This window comes from Mustela erminea, chromosome 19 (assembly GCF_009829155.1).
Source record: "Mustela erminea isolate mMusErm1 chromosome 19, mMusErm1.Pri, whole genome shotgun sequence".
Classification (NCBI taxonomy): Eukaryota; Metazoa; Chordata; class Mammalia; order Carnivora; family Mustelidae; genus Mustela; species Mustela erminea.
The window spans coordinates 33,595,386-33,622,856 of NC_045632.1; the positions used below are offsets into that span (position 1 = coordinate 33,595,386).

The following is a 27,471-nucleotide window of genomic DNA, read 5'->3' on the forward strand; positions in this document are numbered from 1 at the left end:
CAAATAGGCAGAGAGGCAGACAGAGAGAGAGGAGGAAGCAGGCTCCCTGCTGAGCAGAGAACCCGATGCGGGGCTCGATCCCAGGAGCCTGGGATCATGACCTGAGCCGAAGGCAGAGGCTTTAACCACTGAGCCACCCAGGCGCCTCTGGAATGATTTTTTTTTTTTTTTTAAAGTGCAGATGGTTTTTATATGAAAAACAGTTGCAGCTCTCGCTTTAAGGTTATTTGTGTCCCTGGTCTTTCTCCTGCCCATTCAGGGTTTCCGTCTTGCCTCATGCCTTAAAAAGGTGAAGAGGGTATACAAGGCTTCCACAGTCCCTGGGGGACCTCATGCTTGGTGACTTGGCCTGGTTCAGTGGTTCTCAAAACTGATTGTACCTCAGAATCATCTGGCTTGCTTTTTAAAATATGATTCCCTTTCTCCACCCAGACTTATGAATCAGGATATTAAGGGTCAATCCCATGAATCTGCATCTTAGCAAGTATCTCGGCTGAGGGGCTCAATGCAGCCACCCCAGTTTCCATCCAGGGACTGTGGCTGGGAACCATCCAAGGGCCCATGCCCTGGGGGTGATGTTCAGGGGACATCTCCATCCTCTTGTCCAGCCACTCCCCAAAGACAGGCCAGAAACCCTGGCACCATGACAGACTGCGACACACCTTGCATCCCCATTTGACCTCAGTCCTCGTGCTTAGGGCTCTGTTCTCTCTTCTAGGAGGAATCTGCATCTGCGGAGACAATTGCAAATGTACAACTTGCAACTGTAAAACATGCCGAAAAAGTGAGTTATGCTGACCCAGGGCACCGCTGGCCGGAAGCTAGGAAAGTCTGTTCCCTCCCTTCCCGACCCTGCAGCCATGGTGGGATTAAGCAGGTTCTGGAGGCCTTGGACCCATTTGGGAGGGATCTGAAATGATAGCTGAGCTGAGGCCTGGGACTAAACTCCTAAGGGGAGGACAGCCTCACCTGGGGGTGAGGGCGTCTGCGGAGTTGCGGGTATTCGAGGAGGAAGAGGGCTTCGGGGAGATCCTGCTGTGCCCAGTGCTGAAAGGGATCAAGCACTGGCTGGGAGTCGAGCTCTGGGTTTAATTTTTAGATCTGCCACTGACCTACGATCTTGAGCAAGCCCCTTCCCCTCTCTGGGCAGCTGGTAAACTCCCGATGACCCTGAAGATCTCTCCAGGCTCTGACATCCCGAAGCTTGCTGCCCTGGGGTTTTCTGCTAATGGGGATTGAAGCCTGTGGCCTGCTCTGCCCTTCCTACTTTCTCTTAAACTGTGGGAGAGGACGTGGAAAAAGGGGAGCGTTGACCCCAAACTGACCTGTCCCATCTCCTGACCCTTCCAGGCTGCTGTCCTTGCTGCCCCCCGGGCTGTGCCAAGTGTGCCCGGGGCTGCATCTGCAAAGGGGGCTCGGATAAGTGCAGCTGCTGCCCCTGAAACGCATCCGTTGTGCTGGGGGCCGAGGCCCGGGAGGCATCTGTACAGTGCCTTATTCGAGAAGTTGGAATTATTGTACTATATAGATTATGCTTTTTATATATTTGCTCAGATGCGGTGTTGGTGAGCTTCATGTAAAGTGCTGAAAAAATAAAGGTCTCACTCATGGTTGTCTGGTGGCTCAGAGCACTGTTTTCTCCTAATCCAGCAGGACCAAGAAGGGCTGGCACCATTGCATACGGTAAGTGCCAGCTTGCACCCCTTCGGCAGGCGCCTGCTAACCCCAGGATCCCGTAGCTCTGCCTGAGGGGGCTTTCTCCTGCTGTGTGATCTTGCTTGGTGTGTACACAGAGCAGCCCAGGAGTACTGGGGAGTCAGTGCCCCTGGGAATAGCCCTTAGCTAATGACAAACGAGAGTTGGCAGATACATACCCCCCAGCATCTCTACCCTTACAGTGGGACAAATCTGAGGCAGGTTCCACACCATGCCCCAAGAAGTCCCCAGCGGTGTAGCACTCCAGTAGCCCACAGCCATACCTCACTCATTAACATACCCCATACTGGCTCCCTTCCTTCCCTACCTCACTTGTTTCCATTTTCCCACCAGTGTTTCCTGGGATTCCCCACCCAACAAAACTCCTTGTACAGGGTCTGCTTTGGGACTAACTGAATCTTAGCCAGGGTCTCCTGGCACAATGTTGGCCCAGAATGCCTTGTTGTGTTAAGAGTGCTATTTAAAGGACATTCATGTCGAATCACCCATGAACTCCTAGTGCAGGATATCTGAGTGGATCTAAAGAAAATCCCCAAGGTCAAGACATCAAGGGCATTCGCTCCAGACAGGGGCGGGGAGAAAGTGATGCTGTTCACTGAGGTTCTTGCTGTTCCCAGAAGTCAATGTAAAGAGAGTCTGAGGTCACTGCTGTGCCCTTCCCGCCCTTCCCCTGCACCAGATTGCTGACACACACATCAGCTTCCACCTGCTCTGGTACAAGTCCAGCCAAGCTTGATGACCATCGGTGTGACCACTGTGCCTAACACAGCCCTTACAGTGCACCAGCCACTGTGCTGAGCCTTCCACACACACACTCTGCAACAGCCCTGCAACAGGCTGGGTTGTATGGAGGAATCCTGGATTTTTTTTTTAAATCATTTATTTTTAAATAGGTCTACATGCACAATGCACAAAACACAAAAGATCCAAAGGGTATAAGTCTCCTCCCCACCTTTGTGCCCCAGTCCCTCCTTCTGAAGACAATGACAATAAGCACTTACTTGTGTAACACTCCAGGAGTATTCCCTGCCTGTACAATCACACATGACATGCTGCCACACACACACACACACACACACACACACAAACACACACACACACACACACGCACGTGCCGCAGTGTATTATATACCTGGGGAAACTTGGTGTTTTCCCTTATAGAGTTAACTCTCTACCAAGTCCTTTTTTCCACTTAAGAGAGAAGAGTAAATAGAGGAAAAAAATAAGAAGATTGAACCACAAAGAAATAGGGTGACAAAACAAGAATTAGTGGATGAAACACCATGGGAAACAAAGAGGAAACTTCACACATCTCTCTCACGGCAGAGCCGCCGCTAAGCCTACCTAGCCCTGCCAGGGACCATGCAGAGCACAGGCCATAAGCATCTATAAGAAGCACAGCAATGGGGACGCCTGGGTGGCTCAGTTGGTTAAGCAGCTGCCTTCAGCTCAGGTCATGATCCCAGCGTCCTTGGATCGAGTCCCACATCGGGCTCCTTGCTCACCAGGGAGCCTGCTTCTCCCTCTGCCTCTGACTGCCATTCTGTCTGCCTGTGCTCGCTCTCTCCCCCTCTCTCTCTCTGATAAATAAATAAAATATTAAAAAAAAAGAAGCACAGCAATGAGCCTTCCTCTCCCTAAAAATGCACATATTAACTACCCTCACTCAATTTTACATGTGGTCTTAGGGAACCCCTGAACCCACTGAGCCATCTCTGGATCCCCCAGGAGATCTGGGTTAGGAATCTATGGTCCATGCATGCTATCCAATATTTAAAAGAATAAAGTGGCCTAATAATAGATGAAAATATTAAGCACCTATAACCCATGAGAGGCTGGGACAGAGTCTGCACGGGCTTAGGACATTATCCCACTTGGATGGAAACCAGAGGAAGCCTTAGTGGGGAAAACAAGGAAAGGAAGGTAGGTCGCAGGACGAGGACGGAAGTTCCTCACGGGGACTGCAGGGGGCGCTCGAGGTCCAGAGGCAGGTGCGGAGGCGGTGCTCTGAGCCTGGTGCCCTGAGCCTGGTGCCAGCGTTGTGGTGGTAATTTCTGCCTCAGTCAGGCGGCGTGTGGGAACCAAGAGATCCCAGAAAGGGCTTAGAACCCTGACGAGGCTGCAGGGTAGATAAATGAGGCCCAACTCTCCAAGGGCCGGTTAGGTGTAAAAAGCCCTTAACACTGTATGAACCACCTAGAGTCACAGACATGAGGCTTTTAAAATAATTTGGCAGTATGGGTCCAAGAACCATGAAATCCTTTTTATTTGTCCCAGTAGCTTCATTTCTGGAAAGCTGTCTAAAGAATTCGCCGCAAATTCAGGGGGAAATTAAAAAGCCTCACTCTCATGAAAAAATTCATTGAAGTACCATCCGCAATTGTGAAAAACTGGAAACGGCCTCAAGTCTATGAGATCATTTCAAGTAACAGCAGCACATACAACAGGAAATGATACAGCCACTAAAAATGCAGGAAATAATTACGGTAAAATCTGAAGTAAATATTAGGTTACAAATTAGGTATGCAGTCATTTATTTTAAAAAAAGAAACCACACAGAATACAAACCATGGAAATGAAAATATGCCACAATGTGAACAGTGGTTGTGTTCACATCACAGATAAAAGATAATTTTTTGTTTTCCTTCTTTTCTATTTTTCTGGATTTTCCAAAATTTACTGAGGTAGCACATTTCTAAAAAAAAAAAAAAAATACCGTTTGACAAGGGGGAAAAAATGTATCCTTTGAGTCAGAAATTCCAGTGTAAGGAATGTTGTATCCTCAGGAAAAAAAATCATGAATATACACACACGCAAAAGCTACCAAGATGTTTGCCACATCACGGGTTATAACAGTGAAGATCTGGAAATGACAAAAGTGTGTCTAACCAGGGGACTGGTTAGATAAAGCGTGTAATGAACTAAAATAAAATTAAAGAAGTGGAATTGATTTCATGGACAGATGTTCATAATCTGATAAGCTAGGAAAAAGGTCATTTATAAATCAGGTAGGCTTCTGTTTTCATATTTGAAAGATTTATATTTATTAATTTTTCAAAATTTCTGCAATAAACAAGGAAGAAGGAGGAGAGGGGAGCTAGACCCAGATGTTTTTGAATTTGAGGTACAGACGGTCTGAATTGTACAATTTATTTTTAGAGGCAAGGATAGGGCAGAGTACTTGAAACTGATGCTTCAGTTTGGAAATTTGGGGTCACGTGACCACAATGCATATCGGCTCAATGGAGGCTTCCCTCCCTCTCCATGCCCAGCCTCATCATCCGCCTTCCCTGGCAAGTGCTCTCACTTACTTTCTCATAGTTCAGTCCTGGGCATGACTTCCCACATCTGACAGAGATTGAATCAGAGGTCTGGTGATAGAAAGTTGGTGATAAGGCAGAGGTTCTGAAGCTCTACTCAAAACATGTTGTGAAAAAAACCTTCCTGGATTTGTTATAGGATAAAGTCAAGCAAGGTTTCTCAACCTCGGCACTACTGACATGTTAAGCCAGGTCTTTCTTCTGGGGGGAGGTTAGTCTGGGCCTTGTAGGATGCTAGCACCCCTAGCCTCTACCTATCAGAGGCCAGCCCCAGGACAACCATCACCACTATGTTGTGACAACTAGAATGTTCTCAGACATTGCCAAATACCCTCTGCAGGCTAAATTGCCAACCGTGGAGAACCACCGAAGGAAGGTGAGATGTGAGACAGATCTTTAGCCCTGAGTCAAGCTGGGTGGTTTTTGGGAGAAGGCGATGCTACTGGCCCCCAGTCCTGGGTAGAGGGGAGTGAGGATCTAATGAGGAAGGGAGAGAGGGGAGATGGGTTTATGCAGAAAGCATGGGCACCACCATGTTATGTACCTCCTGGCAACACTTAGCTTACTATGTGTGGATTTCTTTCTTTCTTTCTAAGATTTTATTATTTAGGGAGAGAGAGCAACAGAGCTCAAGGGGGATGGGGAGAAGGGGCAGAGGGAGAGGGAGAAGCAGTTCTCTCCTGAGCAAGGAGCCTGATGTGGGGCTCTATCCCAGGAACCTGGGATCATGACCCGAATGGAAGGCAGATGCTTAACCGACTGAGCCACCCAGGCACCCCAGGCATATGGATTTTTTATTAAATGCCTCCTTACCCAGATAGTGGGTTCTCAGAAAAGACCGACGTTGTCATTGTCCTGCTGCCTTTGCACCTGCCATTCCTAACACAGTGTGTGGCTTAAGGCTGGTGTTCTATACACATTTGTGGTAGTGAAGGAGAGAATTCAAGACCACGGTGCTCTTTACACTAAGCAGGATGATGAGGACCACGGAGTAACTTCATTAAGACATACATAATTTAACCGGACTCTTCCTGACCCAGCCTTCAAGGGATCCTATAAAAAAGGGTGGACCTGAACTCAGACTCCTAGTTCTCACTTTGATTCATTCATTCGGCATTCAAAGACATTCCAGATGTGCAGGGAGTTTTACTAAGCATAGAAGGGAGGAGAGGAAAGGAGGAGGAAGAGGAAAGAAACTTGTTGCTTAGGCGCTGCCTTTACAGACTTCAGAGTGTGTCAGGGAGACTGTGGGACTAACTCTTTCCCCTCTCTTACAGGGAAGAAAATATCTAGACAAAACCCCATAGAAGTTGTAAGAAGGATAGTTATGTCTGGCTGCAGGCAGAAAAGAAGACTTCCTGGAGGAGGGGGTCATCGAAGCACTGTTTGTTGAGCACCTGGGACGTGTTCTGCAATCTGCTCGAAGAAACTTCAGAATGTTCACCATAAGGAGTAATAGTATAGTTCACCATAAGGAGTAAGGAGTATGATTATTCGGCAGGGCGGGGGTCGTGGGGGCTAGGGAGGGGAAAAAATGAAACAAGATGGGATCAGGAGGGCGACAAACCATAAGAAACCCTTAATCTCATGAAACACACTGAGGGTTGCTGGGAGGTTGCGGGGGGGTAGGAAGAGGGTGGCTGGGTGATGGACATTGGGGAGGGTATGTGCTATGGTGAGTGCTGTGAAGTGTGTAAGCCTGGCAATTCACAGACCTGTACCCCTGGTGCAAATAATACATTATATGTTAATTCAAAAAAAAAAAAAAAAAGGAGTATGATTATCCCCAGTGAATAGGAGAGGGAAACGGGTGAGATTCAAAATCAGACCTGACACCAAAGCCAGTCACTCTGAAGAACTTCAGTCTTTACTCGCTGCATTCAGGAAGAAGATTCTGGCAGGATTGTCAGGGTGGTCTGGATAATATGAGCAGGACAGGACTCCCATTATCCTGATGTGGGAGCTCAGCAGACACCCAGAGTGTCTCCTGTAGCTTGGGGGCCCTGTGGGCTTTCTCCTGATGCCCCCACTAAAATGGACCCTTCCCTCATCATGACCCCCTCCCTGTGGAGCCATGGAGCTCCTGCCCCCACCATGCACAAGACTTTCCCCAATGGGTGGCCCTTGAACTTCAACCCACTGATGCCCAAATCAGCTCAACTGGAGCCCTGCCTCGCTCTGGGCTTCATGATCACCAGCCCCCCAGGTCCCTCACTGAGAGGAGATGGCAGAGCACCACTGTTCTTATTCTACTGAGGAGCTCCTTGGGGAAAACTTTGCATTATCGTCCCTAGATTTTGGAGTAAATCTCAGGAACCAAGGTATTGGCATGGCAGCTGGGTTCAACCTGGCCACTTTCTGAAACCTGGAAGCATGGAGGCTGCCTTTCCCTGCCGCCTCCTCCAACACTTCCCATCCCACGAGTAATTAAAGAGAAGAACAGAATCTTCCCTCAGCCTTTGGAGCCCACGCAAAAGGTGCTAATGCCTGGCTAGGAAGGATGCAGGAGGGCAGGGGAGGAAGCAGCAGCCGCATTGGACGCAAGCACTCAAGGGATCAGCCTGCTGTAGGGCAATGTTTCCCCGATTACTGTCCTTCGAGAACCTACTCAATTTTAGGCATAATCACATATCATCACCTGGTCTATTATTATACTTAAATTTACTTTAAAAGGAGGTCTTGTATCACTACTGCAGAGGAGAAACTGAATCATTTGCCATAAACAGGAGGTAACCATGGAGATAGAGGGCTATTAAGTTTCTAGCTAAGTTGTTCTATGCCAGGGTGAGGCTCCCTCCCCATCCTTACCCTGCCTCCTTACCCTGTCTGTGACCCTGGCCCCTTCTGCTGCTTCAGCTGCGCCGGTAGATACAGTTGCTCACTCAACATTCATTCTACTAATAAAGCCGGATCTCCTCCAGAAATGGCTTTACTTGCAGAGAAGCACATTTGCAAATTCTTTGGGGACACCACTATTTGTCCAGGCTCCTGAACTCCCAGTCAACTGTTCGGTCCGAGGACAGTAAATTAGGAGACCCTCTGAGGGTAGTGCAACAGCCCAGTGCAGCCCTAGATCAAGTTCAACCCAGGGGAGGGGCTTGCTGGACTCCTGGCTTTTTTTCTGAGATCATCATTTTTTCTGAGAAGATGAGCTACCCCAGGACCCTCTGAATGGCCTCCTCTGAGGCTCAATTCCAAGGAAGTCTGAGATGCCTGAGTGGGAAGGAGAGGGCAGCTCTGGCTGAGTGTGTTGGCAGGCACATTTCACTGGCAGGGAAAGTTCTAGATGCTGAAGCCTGGAGGGCTACGGGCAACAGGATGTGGGGCCAGAGGAGCCTTAGGCAACATGAAAACAAACAGGAAATGAGCTGTGATGCTAGAGCTGGTGGACTCTGTAATCTGAAACAGGAAGCAGGAAGTCAGTGTTGAGAACCAACCTGGACTTCCCATTAAATACCTTGCCAGATCGCACTATAGGGTCTCCTGAGACTCTTGGTTCTCGTCTTCTGCTTTTCTCTTCTTTCACCACTACTGATGCTTAGACTCACAGACCAACACGTGTGGGACCCGCAAAGCTTGGAGGAACCAGCCAGCTCCACCCCTCACATGAGGCCGCTTGGAGGCCCTTGGAGTAGCTCATCTTTTGGGGGACGAAGAGTTTCCAGCCAACCTTTGGAAGTGAGGCTCCAGCTCTGAGAACAGAGGCTCACTCTGCATGGGGGATATTTGGAGACGCTCAGCAAAACCAAAGTCTGAAAGCTCACCAGACCTGCCTTCTTTGGGAGGCAGCCTTGGGATCACGTCTACAGAGGGAGGAATGCAGGTCCTCAGGAGGCGTCTCCTGGAAGGAAGTGAAAGCTAGGGCGGGAGAGGTGGTAAGGACCCTTTGGGAGGGCTTATGGGGGAATGTTGATTCTTGGGGAGGCACTGGGTGGTCTCCTCCCACCTCCACCTTTCCAACATTTTACTGCAAAGATCCTGGAATTAATTTCTCCTTTTCTTCCTCCCTCCCTCCCTTCCTCCCGGCATTGGGTCCTTGATCACTGGGGAGTCTGTCCCTCTCCCTGTGCCCCAGCTTGTGCACACTCTCTCTTTGTATTTCAGATAAATAAATAAAAGCTTAAGGAATAATAAAGCTCTGTCTCTAGATAAGCCTTTTCCCTAGGAAGCCCGCTGCTACGTGAAAGGTGTTTGCACCACCAGCAGGTAAACTGAGGTATCCCCGTGGGGGCATTCACCAGGTGACTGACTGTCTGAAATGCCACCATTGGCAATTCTTCTACTTCAGTACCCTTTGACCGGTTATCTAATGGTTTCCTTTGCTCCTCTGTTTCCTGGGGATTAAGCGTGTTCATTTGCTGAGCAAGGTGAGTGAGGCCCAAAGGAAGGAAGTGATCTGCTTTGGGTCCAGCTTCTGGTAGCTGCGGCCTACGTCACTCCAATCTCTGGCTCCTGTGGTCACACGGCCTCCTCCTCTTCCGTCTATTCTCTGTGTGTCTTACAGGGACACTTGTCATTGGATTTAAGGCCCAATTCAGGATGATCTCCTCTCAAGGTCCTTAGTTGAAAAAAAAAAAAAAATCCTTAGTTGAATGACATCTACAAAGACCCTTTGTCCAAATAAGGTAATAGAGGTTCTGGGATTTGACACGGATCTCTTTTGGGGGCCATTTCTTCAGCCTACCACAGGTACTAGGGACTTAACAAAAGGAAACGATAAATGGAGAGCTGCTTCCCTTGGAAGCTAGGACGCAGCCACCAAGTACCACCGCCCCAGATCTCCCCCAAGTCACCCCAGGCCTGTCCTTCAGGCTTCGAAGAGCCCGGCACCCGCACCCCCCCAAATCCAGTTTGCAAGGCCCTTCCATTGTTGTTACGATTCTTTTCCCAATTCATGAGGGATGAGGGAATGGAGTCCTGGAGCAGCAGGGTGTTCAGCACCCCATTTGGATGAGTCGCGCGCCCCAGAATCTTAGAATAAGAGGAGATGAGAGGCAGGGAAGGGCTGGGGAACATGCAATGCGGCTTTCTGAGCCGGGAGGTGCGCGCTTTCTGCCGCGGACGGCTGCCGCGGCGTTCGCGTCCCCATCGGTGCTCACAGCCACGCGCGCACGGACGAGCGGGGAGTGTCGCCCCTGTGCACGCAGTGGGAAGTGGCCCCCTGAGAGGAGTTGGGGAGCACGCGCGCGCACCCTGCAGTGCGCACGGCGTCAGGGTAGGGTGGGGTGGAGTGGGGTGGGGTGGGGCGGGGGAGAAAGGACCGCTGCCGCAGTGCGCGCCTCCGCCGAAGCCCGTGTGCCCAGATGGAGAGAGGGGGCGCCATGCGCGCGCGAACTCTGCTTGCGCGCCCCCGCCTGGGGCTATAAAAGCCTCGCCACCTGCTGCCACTAGTGCGTCCAGTTGCCGGGAGAAGTCAGTTCACCTCCTCCAGCGGCAGCTCCTCTGGACATGGACCCTGAGACCTGCCCTTGCCCTACTGGTGAGCCCCTGCCCCCAACCCGCGGCACAGCGCCCCCACTGACTTCGCAGAGAACCCCACGCCCTACCGACCGCTCAAGGACATTTGGGGGAAGGGACCCTCCCTGCTTGCCATTTTTAACCTCGTCAAAGGGTGGACGTGGCTATATTCCAGAGGGCACTGAGATTCGACACCCCATCTTCTCCTTTAGGCCTGGCTGCACCCCAGTTTTAGCATATTTAACTCTTCCTGTGGCGTCCCCCCTCTAGGCGGTTCCTGCACCTGCGACGAAGGCTCCTGCAAGTGCGAGGGATGCAAATGCACCTCCTGCAAGAAGAGTGAGTGTGGGCGCCCCCCACCCCACCCCTGCCCCCAGTACTCCCTACTGTCGTCTGTCTACGCAAGATGGAGAGACCCGAGGCCCCCTATTATATTACTTTTGACTCTTACTGGGACAGAACGACCTGGGGAGACCGTAAGATACAGTCGCCCCGCCCCCACCCCCAGTGATTGGTACCCAAGGCCTGGGGCAAGATGTTTTTGTAAATCGTGGGCTTCTCCTGGGGAGCTGGGGTGGAGAACTGCAACCCTGGTTGAAACCCTCACCTCCAAACCTCAGTGCCTGAGGAAGCCAGTGGTGAGGCTGGGGGGCAGCTCTGGAGTTCTGGTCCCTTGGTCCCTCCCAGGCCTTTGAGGAGCTCCTCAGCTTGACCTTCCTCAGTCTCCCCGGGGAGCAGTGTAATATGCTTGGGGAGTCAGAGGCAGGAGGAATAAAACTAACCCTAGATCCTCCCACGGATCTCCTGGAACCCTCACACCTGGCCATCTCAACTCCTCCGAGTTTATCCTTCAAGTCCCTTTTCAAGGCCGTTCACCCTATGAGGTTTTCTCCTTGCGGTCCAGCACTTACCCCACCATCCCAGTGGTGCATCCCCTGCACCCACCGAAGGGGCTGTGGGCTACTTACTGGACACCCCTCTCCCCAGGATGCAACGGACACACCGCAGATGCTGAGTCAGACCCGGCATGAGACTAGGAAGGGGGCAGTGTCTAGGCCCTTAGCACCCCTCCTTCTCCCCCTCCCTTATGGTGGAGACAGATGCAGGGAGAGTCCATCAGAGGCTCCCGATTTTATCCACAGGCTGTTGCTCGTGCTGCCCTGCAGAATGTGAGAAATGCGCCAAGGATTGCGTGTGCAAAGGTGGAGAGGGCACGGAGGCAGAGGCTGAGAAGTGCAGCTGCTGCCAGTGAAGACGGCCCCTCCGTGTGAACCAGGTGTGAAGCGGGTGCCTGGGTGACCCAGTGCTACCTCTCCTGTGGTGAGGCTTGGCCGCCAGCCCCTGGCAAGTGACAATAAATCCCATGAACGGCATAAACCAAGGACTGGTCTCTTCTTAAGGGGGAAGGAGGTGGGGGTAGGGGGAGCCTAATCTGAAGGAACTGCCCCTTTGAAAACTGAACCCTTTGAAATCCTGAGACATGGCCACTGTTCTGTTTGGGGCTAGGATGGAGCTCTGGGGGGCAGAGTACAGTCCCCCCACCTTTGGATAACACCTGAACTTCCTGCTAAGTCAAGCTCAAGTCTGGGGGAGAGAGACCAGACCCCATGTTGGTCTCTTGCTCCCACTGGTCAACCTCACATTCTTCATCTGTACAATGGGGTTGGGGGAAATTAAAGCCAGGTCCCAGTCCCAAAACCCTGTGATTCCTGAAATGTTCTAGTTGCTCCTGCAAAGCTGCTTGTTGTCAGAGCCATCAGAGGAGAGAGTCCAGGAGGCCCAGGGGTCTGTCTTGGCAAACTGTCAGCTATGTTTCCAAGGTCACCACCCTGAATAGCCTGCCTCCCAGAAACAGGCTGTTCAGCTCCCTTCAAATTATCTCATTTGGCAGTTTGTCTTAAGCCCCTTTTTCTTCAAGGGCAACTAGGGTAATAAGAGCTTTTATCCACTGTGGTTGTGATCCAGTCCTTGGTGAAAGAGAACATTCAGATCTACCTGGGTTGGCTGAGAAGGGAGGAAAAGAATTCTAGGAGACAAAAGTTTTCCAGCAAGAGGTCACAATGTTGTAAACACATCAGTTTTCCTCCAAGTTAGTTTTTCAGGACAGCTCATTCAAAAGCCCACCAGGATTTATTTTTAAGATTTAAGAGGCTGAGTGCAGAAAAACAGAGTGCGAGAAAAGCCAAACCGGTTTTGAAAAGGAACAGCAAAAGAGGTTTGCTCTAACCTGCTAGCATTACTTGTTCTAATGCTCTAGGAAGTGATGTCAGCTCAGGAGTACATCTGTTGGACAGAGAGGGGGGTCCCAAAACAGACCCTGTGTAGCTGGGAGTAAGAGATGTCCAAGTTAGTGACAGAAGGATACACTAATCAGTGAGAAGTGTTGGAACAATTGGCTATCCTTTTGCATATTATGTAAAAAGTATTTTTCAATTGGCTTAAATGCCTAGGAGCAAAATCAAAGCTGTAAAAGAATCAGAAGGGGGAAATTGAATGTTTATTACTCTAGGACAGAGATGATTCTTTTAAAAGAGACATAAAAGAGACATAAAAGAAAAGATTGATACATTTGAAATCATCTTGTGCTAAGTCCCTTTAAGTACATTATCTTACTTGATCCTTAAACTCTAAAAGAATGGTATGATGATTATACCCATTTTACAGATGGGGAAATAGAGCTTAGGGTAATCTGCATGAGGTCTATTAAAAGATAAACGGAGGCATATGTGTTTATTTGAGCAAACATTGATCCAAATGAGACAGTCTCCATTCTGGCAGATCGAAAGGAGCACCAACGAGCACAAAATAGAAGACTTTCATAGACAGAAAGGAGCAGGACCAATGAAGTTATAACAACCCCCACTCCAAAAAAAAAAAAAAAAAAAGAAGAAGAAGAAGAAAAAGAAAAAAGAAAAAGAACAGGCTCAGGTCATGATCTCAAGATCATTGCTTCTACCTTCAACGTAGCTAGAACATGGTAGAGTCAGAATTTGAACCCAGGCTAATGGACTCAAATCAGACCCTTAAACCTAACGGTGCTTGTTTTCTTGCTTCTGGCTTGCCTTATATTACAAAAAGCATCAAAACAAACCCAAATCATGTCACACTCATTAGGATAATGTTTCTGTCTGTTGGAGCTGCTATAACGAAATATTACAGACCGAGTAGCATCTAAGCAAGCAGAAATTTATTTTTCCTGGTTCTGGAGCCGAGAAGCCTGAGATCAGAGTGCCAGCATGTCCGAGTGAAGGCCTCTTCAGGGTCAAAACTTCCCATTGCATCCTCCTAGGGCAGAAGGGACTAGGGAGCTCTGCAGGGTCTCTTTCATAAGAGCACTAACCTCATTCACTAGAGCTCCACCTCCTGACCTAAACCCCTCCCACAGTCCCCAGGAGACACAGACATTCAGTCCATAGCAGATGACTACTATCAAAAAAACAAGGGGCGCCTGGGTGGCTCAGGGGGTTAAAGACTCTGCCTTGGGCTCACTCAGGTCATGATCCCAGGGTCCTGGGATCGAGCCCCATATGGGACTCTCTGCTCAGCAGGGAGCCTGCTTCCCTTCCTCTCTTTCTGCCTGCCTCTCTGCCTACTTGTGATCTCTGCCAAATAAATAAATAAATACAAATCTTGAAAAAAAAAATGACAAGTGTCGGCAAGGATGTGGAGAAACTGGAATCCTCCGGCACCCATGGCAGAAACGTAAAATGGTGCAGCCACTATGGAAACAGTATGGCGGCTCTTCCGAAAAATTAAAGATAGAACGGCCATAGAACCCAGCAATTCCACCTTTGGGTAATGTCAAAAGAACTGAAAGCAGGGTTTCAAGGAGATATTTGTAGACCCCATGTTCGTAGCGCATTATTCACAGTAGCCAAAAGGAGGAAGCAATGTAGGTATCCACTGATAGGTGAATGGATAAACAAAATGTGATATATACATACCGCAGACTGTTATCTATTCATTGGGGGGCTCAGTCAATTAAGCCCCCGACTCTTGATTTGGCTCAGGTCATGATCTCAGGGTCGTGGGATGTAGACAAGCCCAGCTCAGCACGTGCAGTCTGCTTGTTCCTGTCTTTCTCTCTCTCTCTCTCTCTCTCTGTCTGTTACCCACCCCCAACACCCTCAGTCAGGTGCCCTCTCTCTCAAATAAAAAAATAAAAATAAAACCTTTTTAAAAAATATTAGAGGAGGGACACCTGGGTGGCTCAGTCGGTTAAGTGTCCGCCTTCAGCTCTGGTCATATTCTCAGGGTCCTGGGATGAGTCCTGCACTGGGTTCCCTGCTCCTTCTCCTTCTCTCTCTGCCTGGTGCTCCCCCTGCTTGTGTGTGCTTTCTCTCTATCAAATAAAATCTTTATAATAAATCGTTAAGAGGGGTGCCTGGCTGGCTCAGTTGGAAAAGCATGAGACTCTTGATCTCAGGGCAGAGAGTTCAAGGCCCCCATTAGCTGTAGAGATTACTAAATATAAATAAATAAACAAACAAACTTTAAAAAAATATTGGGCACCTGGGTTTCTCAGCGGGTTAAAGCCTCTGCCTTCGGCTCAGGTCATGATCTCAGGGTGCTGGAATCGAGCCCCACATAGGGCTCTCTGTTCAGCGGGGAGCCTGCTTCCCCCTCTCTGTCTGCCTGCCTCTCTGCCTACTTGTGGTCTCTGTCTGTCAAGTAAATTTTAAAAAATATTTTTAAATAAATAAATAAATAAAAATTTAAAAAATAAAAAATAAAATAAAAATGGTTAAGATGGTAAACTTTGGGACGCCTGGGTGGCTCAGTTGGTTGGACGACTGCCTTCAGCTCAGGTCATGATCCCAGAGTCCCGGGATCGAGTCCTGCATCGGGCTCCTAGCTCCCAGCTCCACGGGGAGTCTGCTTCTCCCTCTGACCTTCTCCTCGCTCATGCTCTCTCTCACTGCCTCTCTCTCAAATAAATAAATAAAACCTTTAAAAAATTTTTTTAAAAAAAGATGGTAAACTTTATGCTCCGTACATTGTACCACAATTAAAAACAAAATAAGCAAAGCTACATGGCAATAGAAAATAGTTGCTACATATGTGCGCTATGAACTGAACTGTATTTACCTCAAATTCATCCATGGAAGCTCGAACCCCTTACGTGACTGTATTTGGAAACAGGCCAGTAGGGAGGTTGAAGGAGATCACAGGGTGGGACCTTGATATAATAGGATTAGGATTAGTGTCCTCAGGTGAGACAGCCTAGAGCTCTCTTTCAAGATGGTGGCTGCCTACCAACCAGGAAGAGGGCTGGCTCTCATGGGAAATGAACCCTAGCTGCCTCCTATCTTGGACTTCTAGCCTCCAGAACTGTGAGAAAACAGATTTCTGTTGTTTAAACCACCCAGTGTATGGTATTTTGTCATGGCAGCCTGAGCTGTCAAATACTGTGTGTGAGAGAAAGAAAACCAACACCAACAATATATGATAGTTAATACAAATTAGTAAGAAATGGAAAGCAGGATTTAAAAAATTTCCAAGGATATAGGGGCGCCTGGGTGGTCCACATCCTAGGACCCTGGGCTCAAATCACCATCCCAGGGTCCTAGGATAGAGTCCCACGTTGGGCTCCCTGGGGCAAGGACTCTGCTTCTCTCCCTCTTCCTCTGCTCCCCACTCCCAGCGCATGCTGTCTCTCTCTCGCTCGCTTTTTCTCTCTCGTGCATGCACTCTCTCTCAAATAAATAAATAAATAAAATCTTTTCTTAAAAACTTCATATATGTATATGGGCATTGGGATTTCCTGAGACAATCAAGGGGATCTTTAGCTTTATTCATACAACCTTTTACGAAGAGAATGCACTCGCTTCTGTTTGGCTAATTTTTACATATGCAAGTGAATACCACAACTTCCTTTTTTATTTTTCACTCAACAATCTGCCTTGGAGATATTTGTTAGGACACAGATAGCTAATAAGGGTGATAGAGTATATCATGGAATGATTACATCATAGCTCATTTCAAAATTTTGTTACAGACTAATGGATGGATATTTAGGTGGATTCCACTTTTTCCAACATGCAGACTGGGGCTGCTCCTCATACCTGTGTCAGTGAGTTTCTTTCAGTTGTAAGCTGATACATCAAATTACTGGAGTACAAGGAACAGACTTTTCTTTTTTAATTTTTTAAAATATTTTTATTATTTATTTGACACAGAGAGAGCACAAGTAGGCAGAGCAGCAGGCGGAGGGAGAGGGAGAAGCAGGCTCCCCGCTGAGTAGGGAGCCCGATGTGGGGCTCGATTCCAGGAGTCTGGGATCATGACCTGAGCGGAAGGCAGACGCCCAACCAACTGAGCCACCCTGGTGCCCCAGGAATAGAGTGTTTAATAGATCTTGCCAAAAGTCCTTCACTGGGACTGTTCCAACTTGCATTTCACCAGCAAAGTCTGAGAGTGTTCAATGCTCCATTTCCTCATTAACCCCGTGCATTAACCTTGAATTTTTTTTATCAAGCTGAAGAGGAAATGGCAGATTTTAAATTACACCTTTCCTTTTAACAGTAAAGCTGAGAACCTTTCCAGTGATTTATTGGCCCTTGGTTTCTGTGGACTACAGATTTATGTCCTTTGTTCTTTTTTGCTGCTTATTTGTTTGTAGCGTTCTTATTGATTTATAGAAGCTATTTATATATATTTTGGACACTGATCCTTTGTTTTCGATCTGCTTTTTTTTTTTTTTCCAGGAAGTTCTCAAAGGTTTTGGGCTTCTGTCGGAATTCTGTTTTCTTGTTTTTTAATCCCCTTTTCAAGATATAGTTTACATGCTGCAAAATTCACTGATTTTAAGTGTACGATTCAATTATATTAACAAGTTTTTAGAGTTGGGCCACCCTCACAATACATTTTTAAAAATTTATTAATTACTTTTATTAACATATAATGCATTATTTGCCCCTGTACCTATTTGTACAGGTCTGTGAATCATCAGGCTTACACACTTCACAGCACTCACACGCACATGCCCTCCCCAATGTCCAGACCACAATACAGTTTTAAAATATTATTGTCATTCAGAAGTTCTACTGTGCCCATTTGCAGTTTATTCCTGCTCCCAGCACAAACCCTAGGCAACCAATGACCTTCTTTCTGTCTCCAGGAGTTTGCCTTTTCTAGACATTTCATATAAATGGAGTCCTCCGTAGCCTTTTGCATCCTTCACTTAGCATCATGTCTTTGAGATTCATGCCACGTAGCTGCACATCTTAGTCATTCATTCATTCATTCATTTCATCCATTCATTCGTTTGTTTGTTTTTTATTGCTGAATAGGAGTTTCAGTGTATGGATATACCGCATTATAGTTACCCACTCACTAGCTGGTGGACGTTTGAGTTGTTTGCACTTTTTGGCTATTTCAAATAATGTTCATAAATAGCTGTGAACCTTGGAGCACGAGTCTTTGTGTGGACATATATTTGTATGTCTCTTGGTTAGATATTTAGGAGTGGAATTGATGGATTTATTTATTTATTTGAGAGAGAAGAGGGTAGGGCCAGAGGGAGAAGCAAACTCCCTGCCAAGCAGGGAGCCCGATGCAGGACTCGATCCCGGGACTCCAAGATCATAACCTGAACCAAAGGCAGTCACTTAACCAACTGAGCCACCCAGGCGCCCGGAATTGCCGGATCTTTCTGGAACTTTCTGGAGAAATTGCCAAATTGCTTTCCAAAGTGGCTGTACCATTTTACATCTCCAGTAGCAGTGCATAAGGGCTGCACATTTTCCATGTCCTCACTGGCCCTCTTAGATGCCTGCATTTTGTACCCTAGCCGTTCCTAGTAAGTATAAAGTGGTATTGCATTGTGGTTTCAGTTTGCGATTCTCTTATACTAATGATGTTGAGCACCCTTTCATAGGCTTAATAGCTATTCGTGTATCTTCTTTGCTGGCAAGTCTATTCAAATATTTTGCCCATCATAATATGTTTGACTGTGGTAAAATATAGATAACAACGTTGGCCATTAAAAAAAATTTTTTTTTAAGATTTTACTTATTTGACAGAGATCACAAGCAGGCAGAAAGAGAGAGGAAGGGAAGCAGGCTCCCTGCTGAGCAGAGAGCCCAATGTGGGGCTCCATCCCAGGACCCTGGGATCATGACCTGAGCTGAAGGCAGAGGTTTTAACCCACTGAGCCACCCAGGCACCCCTAAAAATTTTTTAAGTGTATAGCTTGGTAGCCTTGGATATATTCACTTGGTTGTACAACCATCATCACTGTCCACCTCCACAACCTTTTCATCTTCCCAAACTAAACTCTGTCGCCAGGAAACAGTTAACTGCCCACTCTTGTCTTTCTCTGGCTCCTGGAAACCACCATTCTACTTTCTCCATGAATTTACTTACATGAGACTACCCTAGGTGTCTCATGTAAGTGGCTTCATACGATGTGTTTTGTCCTTTCGTGTCTCATTTCATTGAGCACAATGTCTTTAAAGTTCATTCATGTTGTAACACTGGTCAGCATTTCATTCCTTTTGAAGGCTGAATTGCTAGTCCATCGTATGTAGATAATGCACTTTGTTTATCTGTTCATCCGTCAGTGGACGTTTGGGCTGTTTCTACTGTTCGGCTATTGTAAATAATGCAGTGAACACAGGGGTACATGTATCTTTTCGATTTAGTGTTTTCATTTTCCTCTGATAAAGACCCAGAAGTGGAATTGCTGGATTATATGGTAGTTTATTTTTTTTATTTTTGGGAAACTCCGTATTTTTTCCAGAGTGGCTGCCCTGATTTGCATCTCCACCAATAGGGCTAGAAGGTTCCCCTTTCATGTACCTGTTGGCCATCTTTATGTCTTTGAAAAAAGTGTCCTCTGCCCGCTCTTCAATCAGATTGTCTGGTTCTTAGTTGTTGGGTTATGTGAGTTCTTTATATACTTTAAATATTAACCCCTTACTAGATAAATGGTTTGCAGACATTTCTTCCCCAGGTAGTAGATTGCCTTTTCATTTTGCCAATGGTTTCCTTTGCTGTGCAGAAGCTTTTTAGTTTAATGGAGTCCTGTTTATTTTTGCTTTTGGTGTCAAATCCAAAAAAAAAAAAAGTCATCACTAAGACTGATGTCAAGGAGCTTTCTGCCCATGTTTCTTCTAGGAGTCTTATGGTTTCAGGTCTTACATTCAAATCTTTAATCCAGTTTGAGTTATTTTTTTACTTATGTTATTTTGAGGTTTTTTTTTTTATATATATATGGTGTGAGATAGTGGTCAGTTTCATTCTTTTGCATGTGGCTGTCCAGTTTTCCCAACACCATTTATTGGAGGGACAGTCCTTTCTCCCTTCTATATCCTTGGCTCCTTTGTTGTAAATTAATTAACCATGTATGCATGGGTTTATTTCTGGGCTTCCTATTCTGTTCCCTTCATCTATTTGACTATTTTTATGCCAATACCATACTGTTTTGATTATTACAGTTTTATAATATAGTTCAAAATCAGGGAGTATGATGCCTTCTGGTGGCATTTTTTAGAGTTTTCCATTACTCAGCCTTTTAATGAATGATCTTTTCCCTCTTTCCATGGGATTTTGAGCAGACACGGGAGACATACATCTCCACCGAGCTGCTATCTCAACTGGCCCCCTCAAATCGTTTATATTTATGAATGCCTAAAAATCACCAAGCTCTGTGGTAGACACTGAGGAGAGGAAAGGAAATTGTCTCGGCCCTTCAGGGAATTCAGAGACCCGTGGGGAGGGTAAAGCCATCACAAAAATCCGGAGTGGAATCCTGGATGCTTTATATAATTTTTAATTTACATTCAGTTAGTTAATATAGAATGTATTATTAGCTTCCGAGGTAGAGGTCAGTGATGCATCCGTCTTATATAATTCGCAGTGCTCATTATATCACCTGCCCTCCTTAATCCCGGATGCTTTAGAAGCTGGAAGAAACTTGAAGACCATGGCACCCAGGCTCTCCTCATTTTAGAGTTCAGGAGGCTGAGGCCCAGGGTGGGTGAGGAAGTACAAGCAGAGGCTCTGGTGGCTTTAAGAAGGGAGAGACTCCACCAGGTTGGGAGATCAGGGAAGACTCCTCAGAGGAGGAGGCATCTGCAGTCGGTTTTTAGGGATGGAAGGAGGGAGCAAAAATGTGGAGTGGGAGTGTCACATGTGTTTAGAAGAGGGTGTGGGACGCCCTAGGATCCTAGGGTGGAAGTGCTTGGGGACAGAAAAGGGAGGTTGAGGTCAGGTTACTAAGAAAGGAAGGATGCCAGAGGGTGTTTAGCTTCCCCACTGAATGCAGGCTTTCAAAGTGGACTCTGCACCAGGCAGGTCTCGCTCTTCAAGGAGCCTTCTTACTGGCTTCTGGCCACACTCCATCTTCTCCATTGCTTTGCATTATTAAGCACCCACCACGAGCTGGGCACTGTGCCAGGTGCCAGAGCTAGGACAGGGAGCACAGCAGACACAGCCCACGGCCTAGTGGGACATCAGAGATTAAGCAACAACAACAAAAACTCACACAGTGCACTAGCTGCTGGGGGAGGCTGTGTGGCAGAGGCCTAAGTGCACAGGCTCTGGGGAAAGACCGCCTGGCTGGGCCCTTGACCAGCGAGTGGCTTTCAGCAGTGTTACACAGTCTCTCTGAGCCTCAGTCTCTCCCCCTGTAAAATGTAGGTGACGACCAGCCCTATCTAAGGGCACTGTCAGAAGAATCAAGTGAGTGCGCACATGTACAGCCCTGAGCACCTGGCACAGGATCAGGAGGACATAAATACTAGCTGCTCTGTCACTCGTGCCCGTCATTGTAATAAGTGCCACAGAGAAGGCATATGTTTGCAGATGACAGAGAGACTCCAATATTTGGGGTCCCAGGAAGGCCTTTCTAAGGAAGTGACCTTACACTGGAACCCAACAAATGAAAGGGACAGGGATGGAGGGAGCATTTTAGGCAAAGAAAGCAGCCTGTGCAAAGGGCCTGCAGGCAGAAAGCATTTCCCCCCACCTTTGCCCAAGGTAGTCAGACTTTCAAGATGGCCTCCGTGATGCCATGATGCCGTACTCCACTGCTCTGGAGTCTGCTCCACTGCTCCAGGCCCGCGCGTGTCCTCTCCCCTTGAGTGTGGCCTGGACCCAGTGACTTCTTCTCCCAAATATAACGCTGCAAAAGCGACGGGATGTCACTCGGTGTTAAAGTGACCATGACTTTCATCTGATCACATTTTGCTGTTGACACTCTCTCTTGCTTGCTCACTGTCCTGTTGTGGAATGCTAGGGAGAGGCCCATGTGGCCCAGAGCCAAGGGAGACCTCTGGCCAATAGCTTATGAGGAACCAAGGCCTCAGCATGGTGGTCCCCAAGGACCCAAACCCTGCTGACGACCCCATGACCATGAAAGCTGATCCTGTCCCAGCTCACCCTGGAGATGACTGTGGCCTTGGCTGACACTCTGCTTGCTGTCATGGAGGGAACCTGAGCCCTGAGGGCCTAGCTAAGCCTTACCTGCATTCCTGACTCACAGAAACTACCACATAATACCTGTGTGTTGTCTCAGCTGCTTGCTCTGTTAGGCAGAATTAGATAACAAAGACACCTCCAAAATGAAGGCAGGGTCAGTAGAAAGAGAAGGAAGATCTAAGAGCAGACAGTTGGTACCTGTGACAGAACCCTGGAATCCCAGGATCCCCGACAAGAAGGGACCTGACCTCCATCTATCCCCCCTATCTGGTGCTGGAATCACCACCTCTGTTTCTATTGCGGTGGGGACAGGAAACTATCTTCCAGGTGGGTCCATTTCGGTCATGGCCAGCTCTAACTGCAGGAAAGGACTTTCCCTTCTGGAGCAGAACCTCTACGCCTGCAGCCCCATGCTTGGCCAGGTTCTGCCCTCGGGACCACAGGGGACAAGCCTCATTTCTTCTTCTCAGCATGGCATAAACATGCAAGCGGGGAGTCAGAAAGTCCTGGGTTCAAATCCCAGTGCTGCCATTGACAGCTGTGCTCCCGAGCAGCCATGAACCTCGAGGGTCTCGTCTTATAAAAACCAGGGTCTGCCTTGTTGAGCTGTGCGGGGGTCTAAGTGAGATAAACTCAGGATGTCCTTAGTACCAGGCCTGGTGCATAGCAGGTTCTCAGTATTACTGCCCATGGGCTGCCTGGTGGCTCAGTTGGTTAAGCATCTGACTCTTGATTTTGGCTCAGGTTGGGATCTCTAGGTCATGAGATAGCCCCAAGTTGGGTTCCATACTAAGTGTGGAGCCTGTTTAAGAGTCTTTGTCTCCCTCTTCTTCTGCCTCTCACTCCACTTTCACTCCACTCCCTATTCATGTGCTCTCTCAAAAAAAAAAAAAAAAAATATATATATATATATACAGAGAGAGAGAGAGAGCAAGTGTGTATGTGTGTGTGTATATATATATAAAACATGTTAACATATATAACATATATTATAGAATATATAGCATATATATATCATATATATTCTATAATATATATAACATAATACATAAATATATTAATATGTAATTATATCTTCATATATAATTATATATTAATATTGTATGATATGTAACATATATAACATATCTTAATACTGTAGTTATATATGACACACACACATATAATCTATAAATAATATAAATATATATTAATATAATCTATATATAAATAATATAGATTAATAAAATCTATAAATAATGTATCTATAAATAATATATAACATATTATTTATAGATGATATATATTTACATATATATTATATATGTATTCCCCACAACTCTGGCAGATTAGAGATGACTGCAAAGTCACTGACTCCTCCTATCAACAATAGGGTCTTCATCGTTTCCCCTTGAATCTGAGCTGCAGGATGTGACGCCACTTGACCAACACAACGTGGTGAAACTGAGCTGTGCAAGCTTCAGGGCCCAGGGTTTGAGAGGCACGCAGCTACCATGGCTGACCCTCAGTCCTCATGCCTTTGGAGCCCTGAGCTGAATGGAAGGAGCCTCACTGCCCAGAGGCTGCTGTGCTGGAGAGGCCCCATGTGGGAGTTCTGGTCTAGAGCTCCAGCTGAGCTCAGGCCTCCAGCCATCCCTGCCAGGGAGCCAGACATGTGAGTGAAGCTGACTTGGGCCTATTCACCCGCTGAATGCCTCCAAGTAAACTCAGTCGATGATGCACAGAATAGAAGAATCAGGCAAAGGAGCCCTGTTGGAATTCCTGCCCCCCAAAACCAGAGCCAGTAAAATGGTGGTTTAAGCTGCTGAGCTTTGGGTCATTTGTTGCACAGCTGTAGACAATCAGAGCATCCACTGTGCAAATATGCGAACATAACTTTTCATCCAGAGTGAACCTGTCCACCCCCTCAACAGTTGTTCATGAGATGGGGTTTTGAGTTTTAGGACCATTGTGATCAACTGTCTCCTGGACAGTTGAAGCCTGGCATGAAGACAACCCTCAGGATAGTCTGGCCCACAGTTAGTTAGGACTTCATCCAGAATGATTTCACTAAAAAGGAAATGATTGACTCACAACGGCTTCAGGGATGGCTGGGTCCAGGTGTTCCAGTGAGGTCAGTCTCCATTTCCTTTGCCATGACTTTCTTTTCAGGCTTTTCTCCTAGAGGAAAAAGGCTTTAGAAAGTCAGCTTCAGGGGCACCTGGGTGGCTCAGTGGGTTAAGCCTCTGCCTTCGGCTCAGGTCATGATCTCAGGGTCCTGGGATCGAGTCCCGCATCGGGCTGTCTGCTCGGCAGGGAGCCTGCTTCCTCCTCTCTCTCTCTGCTTGCCTCTCTGCTTACTTGTGATCTCTCTGTGTCAAAGAAAGAAAGAAAGAAAGAAAGAAAGAAAGAAAGAAAGAAAGAAAGTAAGTAAGTCAGCTTCACCTCCTCTCAGGTTCAAGTGCAAATGGAAACTTCATTTTCCCAGCAAAAGTTTCAGTGATTCTCTTTGGTTCATGGTTGGGTGAGCCAGTCAGAGCCAATCCCTGTGGCCAGAGAGGCGGAATGGCCCAGGATCCCAGAGACAGGGTCTCTACCATCCAAACCATATGGACCAAGAGTAGGGAGGTGAGATTGTACAAAGGAGAACTAAGGGTACTGCCATGGAAAGGATGAGTGGATGGCTGGACAGAACTATAAACATCCACCTCGGCAGTTAAAAGGAGAGTGAAAATTCACCTCCTTCATTCTAGATAACATACTTCTATTAATGCAAGCTAGGGCCATCCTTGCCTCACATCAGATTAGCAGGGGGGTATTTTTCCTCACCTAATACTGCTTGGCTTCATCTCCCTCACCCTCTACCATCTAGGGATGCAGACATTGGAAGGTCCTTCCTCTCCATCTCCGTCCCAAGCACAGTGAGGCTTTCAGCGGCAAGTCAATGAGCAAGACTAGTGCCAGGTCTAAGAGACTGGCCAACCCTCCCCTCACTGAGTCACAATGATTCAACACAGACAGCTAAGGCCTGGAGGCAAATTTTACTCCCAACATGGATGGCTCAGGGAAGCCTGGGTGGCTCAGTAGGTTAAGCCTCTGCCTTTGGCTCAGGTCATATCTCAGGGTCCTGGGATCAAGCCTGCATTGGCTCTCTGCTCAGCGGGGAGCCTGCTTCCCTTCCCTTCTCTCTCTGCCCACCTGTGATCTCTCTGTCAAATAAATAAATAAAAATCTTTAAAAAACAAAACCCAACATGGATGGCTCAGACCCAAGACTAAATTCAAGACTTTCACGGCAAAAAACAAGCCCTATTGTCTCTTCATAGAATTGCATTGTTTCCCCTGAGTGGACCAGGGACTTCCTGATTAGAAACCAGGACTTTTGAATATAACATGCATGTCTATGTAAGTAACAACCACAATGACAAAAATCAGCCCACTACCTGAGGAGGAGGAGACCCGTGAGTGCACTAGTCCCCAATGCTGCTGGACACAGTGAGACTTCCGAGACCTTGGCTCTAAAATCAGTTTGCACGTGGCCCTCGAGTTCTAGTACAGTTGGATCATTTGACAGGACGAGTAAACAGAGGCTCTGAGGGGCGCTGGCACGCTACTGCGCCCAGGTCACTCAGCTAGTGAGTGGCAGTGACCATTAGAATTTAGTCCCTCTGATGGCACAACTCTCCCGCCCTGCTTGCTGTTTTTATTGGCGTGAGCACACAGGTCCCAGGGCAGTGGAAAAAAAGTTTTTTACTTTCATTTTGTAATGGGCCCTTAATGTAGGGAGGGGCTGGGGACGGAGGGGACATTAAGGGGATAACCCCCATTAATTCATCTTGACAAATATTCATTAGCACCTACTGCAGACTTGGCCCTGTGCCCAGGCCGGAGCCACATTTTGGGGGCAACGACCGTTCTTGTTTTCAGCAGCGCACCGGAATGGGGAGGGACGCAGACATCGATCCAAGAATTGCACATGTTCCTACATATTACAGACACGAAAAGTGCCAGGAAGTCAAAGGACAGGATGTTTACCAGCAGGTTCCATGGGCATTGTGACCCAGCACGGGGTTCAGGACCGGTTCCCGAGCAAGTGAGGGTTGCTGAGCTATGAAGACATTTCCACAGGACCATACGGTAAATGCTGCGAGAACAGCCTGTCCTTGCCCCGCCCCCTCACTGACCGCCCTGCCGCAGCACCGGTGTTCCCTAAGCTTCCAGGAAACTTCCAGCAACCAAAGGCTGCTGACTCCTCTGATGACACATTCAGAGCATTCCAAGGATGATGATCTAAGATCTGTTAGCCAGCAGCCAGACACACATGAGCAGGGAAGCAGGGTGTGCTCCCTCAGAGAGAAATTTGGACGCTACCTCCACGCTTTCCCCTCAGCTACATGAGGGAAGAACGCTCTTGTGGGCTTTTCCCTTCCAAATGTTCCAGGGTGATGCCAACTTTCCAACGGGCTGCTGCTTCTGCAGGCTGTAATACAACTCCTTCCCCTTCCTCTGCCTAGCAGACACCTTCTCACCCTCCTGACCTCACTGGCCCACCTCCTTCCAGGCTGGACTGGCTTTCCCCTCTCTGCTCCCCCTGCCCCTGAAGGCAATCTTCATCCTAGCCAGGACTCTGGTGTCACTTTTCCCTATGCGCCCATGGGGCTGCCCCCTTGACTCTGAGTTCCCTGAGCACCAAGCTTATAGTTTCTTGATCCTTGCTCTCCCTTGCCTATGATGTCTACCCCTAGATGATCTATCCTCAGCATCTGCTGGACGCTTTGAATCACTGGGCTCTGCCATATATTAGCTCTGTGACGTAGGCAAGCTACTTAACCTCTCTGGGCCTCCATTTCCTCCTCTTTAAAATAAGATTAAGGGATAGTCCTTACCTCACAATGTTGTGTTTAAAAACAAAATTCAGGGGCGCCTGGGTGGTTCAGTCGGTTAAGTGTCTGCTTTTGGCTCTGATCCTGATCCCGGGGTCCTTGGATCCAGCTCCGAAAACAGGTTCCCTGCTTAGTGGGGAGCCTGCTTCTCCCTCTCTCTCCCTCTGCTGCTCCCCCTGCTTGTGCTTTCTCTCACTCATTCTCCTGCTGTCAAATAAATAAGTAAAATATTTTTAAAAATAAAATAAAAACAAAATGCAGCTGAGCACACTGAAGATATAATTTGCTTTATTTCATGATTCATGAATCAGGCAGCATCCCATCTAGCAAGTGGAGGGGAGCTCTGGGGTGTGGTACCTCAGAGTGGAAGTGGAAGGTTTCTATAGGAAAGAGAGTGGGTCAGGAAGTTATGAGCAAGGAAAAAGAAAGGACTGTTTCAGGCAAGGTCACCTTTGCTTAGGTGGAAGGGCAGAGGTCTTACTAAGTGGACTACTTCATCTTCCTTTGGGAAACAGAGGAACCCAGGGACAGATGGCCTCTTGGGTGCTGATCAGAAAATTCCTGATTGACCCCTAAGACTTCCATTTCTGAGGGAGGTTGAAACTGCAGTTAGATTAGGTATTAAGCTCACTTTGGTGACTTGACCTAAGTGACACCATTCTGGGCCTATCATTTTCTTTTTAACAGTTACTA

At 47.6% G+C, this 27,471-nt stretch overlaps 1 protein-coding gene and 1 long non-coding RNA gene across 2 annotated transcripts in view; one reads left to right on the plus strand and one right to left on the minus strand.

The window, feature by feature from the left end:
* The window catches only part of LOC116579592 (metallothionein-4), a 29,529-nt gene extending 19,052 nt beyond the window's left edge, over positions 1–10,477 (plus strand). The window contains exons 6-9 of the mRNA XM_032325127.1: positions 719–784; positions 1,351–1,683; positions 6,314–6,513; positions 8,579–10,477. Of these exons, the coding sequence (XP_032181018.1) occupies positions 719–784; positions 1,351–1,442 (158 nt within the window). The 3' untranslated portion in view covers positions 1,443–1,683; positions 6,314–6,513; positions 8,579–10,477. The remainder of the gene's footprint in view (positions 1–718; positions 785–1,350; positions 1,684–6,313; positions 6,514–8,578) is intronic.
* A 9,845-nt stretch (positions 10,478–20,322) lies between these two features.
* Positions 20,323–26,816, minus strand: LOC116579593. Its single transcript, XR_004281333.1, has 3 exons — positions 26,782–26,816; positions 23,991–24,077; positions 20,323–21,621 (listed from the first exon to the last, which is right to left on the minus strand). It is a non-coding gene; the product is annotated as an uncharacterized LOC116579593 (long non-coding RNA).
* Positions 26,817–27,471: the final 655 nt, after the last annotated feature.